The sequence below is a fragment of the Lupinus angustifolius genome, chromosome LG13 (assembly GCF_001865875.1).
Source record: "Lupinus angustifolius cultivar Tanjil chromosome LG13, LupAngTanjil_v1.0, whole genome shotgun sequence".
In the NCBI taxonomy this organism is placed as follows: Eukaryota; Viridiplantae; Streptophyta; class Magnoliopsida; order Fabales; family Fabaceae; genus Lupinus; species Lupinus angustifolius.
The window spans coordinates 7,661,230-7,662,717 of record NC_032021.1 but is presented as its reverse complement, the minus strand read 5'-3'; the positions used below and the strand labels follow the sequence as shown (position 1 = coordinate 7,662,717).

At 29.2% G+C, this 1,488-nt stretch overlaps 1 protein-coding gene across 2 annotated transcripts; it reads right to left on the bottom strand.

Annotated features, from left to right (window-relative positions):
- Positions 255–1,186, bottom strand: LOC109325016 (heavy metal-associated isoprenylated plant protein 39-like). Of its 2 annotated transcripts, none has more exons than XM_019557160.1 (3): positions 1,022–1,186; positions 765–846; positions 255–617 (listed from the first exon to the last, which is right to left on the bottom strand). In XM_019557160.1, the coding sequence occupies exons 1-3, from the start codon at positions 1,028–1,030 to the stop codon at positions 376–378; spliced, it is 333 nt and encodes a 110-aa protein (XP_019412705.1). In that variant the 5' UTR covers positions 1,031–1,186; the 3' UTR covers positions 255–375. The 2 variants fall into 2 exon arrangements, with proteins under 2 accessions (XP_019412705.1, XP_019412706.1); XM_019557161.1 differs by having other exon boundaries at positions 765–843; positions 1,022–1,183.

The window sequence follows — 1,488 nt, the reverse complement described above, 5'->3', positions numbered from 1 at the left end:
ATTAAAACCAATTAAAAATGTATATAATCTTAACAATCATGTAACTGATCAATTACCATAGCTTCTTCTCTATATTGGAAAATATGAAAAAAGAAAGGAAAGAGAAGAATTATAAATAAAAAAGGATAAACATAGTCTTCATTTATTTTGGCCAATTTTTTCAATATTCTTTTAAAACTCATGTCCATCTTAGAAATTAATATACTTAAAAAAAGTTTGTAAAAAACAGATATGAGCAGAGACTCACATAACAAAAAAAAAACTCTATGGACAATTTATCAACTTATATTATAATGGCTTTTCAATATATGAAGCAAAATAAAGGAAAATGATGGAATCTGAAAAAATCAGATTATAATTTATAAGCACTACTTTTTATTTTTTCTCTTCCTTCTTGTCTTCTTTTTTCTCTTCCTTCTTCTCTTCCTTCTTCTCTTCCTTTTTCTCTTCCTTTTTCTCTTCTTTCTTTTCTTCTTTCTTCTCTTCTTTTGCAGGTCCAACTGATATTATATCTACTTTCCCTACTTTCTTCAATTTCTTCACAATTCTTACTGTGTCCATTTGACCAATCACTGTCAACTTTTGATCCTTAATATCTGCTGCAATTGAATCAACCCCTATTCACCAACAATTATATAGATCCATTAGTCCTTAATCATACTATATACTATATACCATATATTATATACTATATTCTATATATTCATTTATTAATATTAATTGAATGTACAAAACTTGATTTTCTATGAAATATTAATACCAACCATAGATATCTGCAGCTGCTTCTATAGCTTTCTGCTTTGTTTTTTCATCAATCATAGTCAAGACCTTTAACACAACCTTCTGCAATGGATCCAGTGAGGATTAAACAAAATTAGTATATGAATAATTTTTAAATCATTTCTCTAAATCAAATAAAACATATAAATATATAGCGAAACAAACATGAACATGTGCATAAGGGATCTAAGTGGAAGGAATTAGAGTTATTAATAAGAGAACATAATATGAAAATCAGTACCTGAGCCATTGGAAGATGGAGAAGGGTGTGAAAACAAAGAAGAATGTGGAATGAGCCTTGGAATTTTTTAGGCCTTTGTATTATAGGGTAAAGTGGAGGTTGTGGAATTCTTTTATAAGTAATGTTTTATGTGAAACCAATTTATGTAGCTCTTGTGGTTTGGGTGCTAATTTTTTTTAGGTTCGGTTTGGATAAAAATGGAATAATGGTAAGAAATAGAGGTAAACTTATTTGTTATAAGATTCAATTATAATTTATACCTAATTACCTATAACATTATTCTATTTTTATTTATGTGTGTGAGTGGCCTTCGTAGTAAGATGAGTAGGACTCGACCTTATTTGCTCACCTGGTATGACTCGATCATGATCGGACCCGAATAGGGTAGGGTATCGTCGAGTTTAGGACTGTGTTTGAGTTCAAAAATTATACTTAGTTAATATTTAAGGTCGGGTAGGGACCAAACA

Excerpts from the sequence above, each read along its gene's own strand:
- LOC109325016 (XM_019557160.1), bottom strand. Across the intron at positions 618-764 it reads AGCAGCTGCAGATATCTATG|GGGTTGATTCAATTGCAGCA; the intron begins GTTGGTATTAAT and ends GTTGGTGAATAG.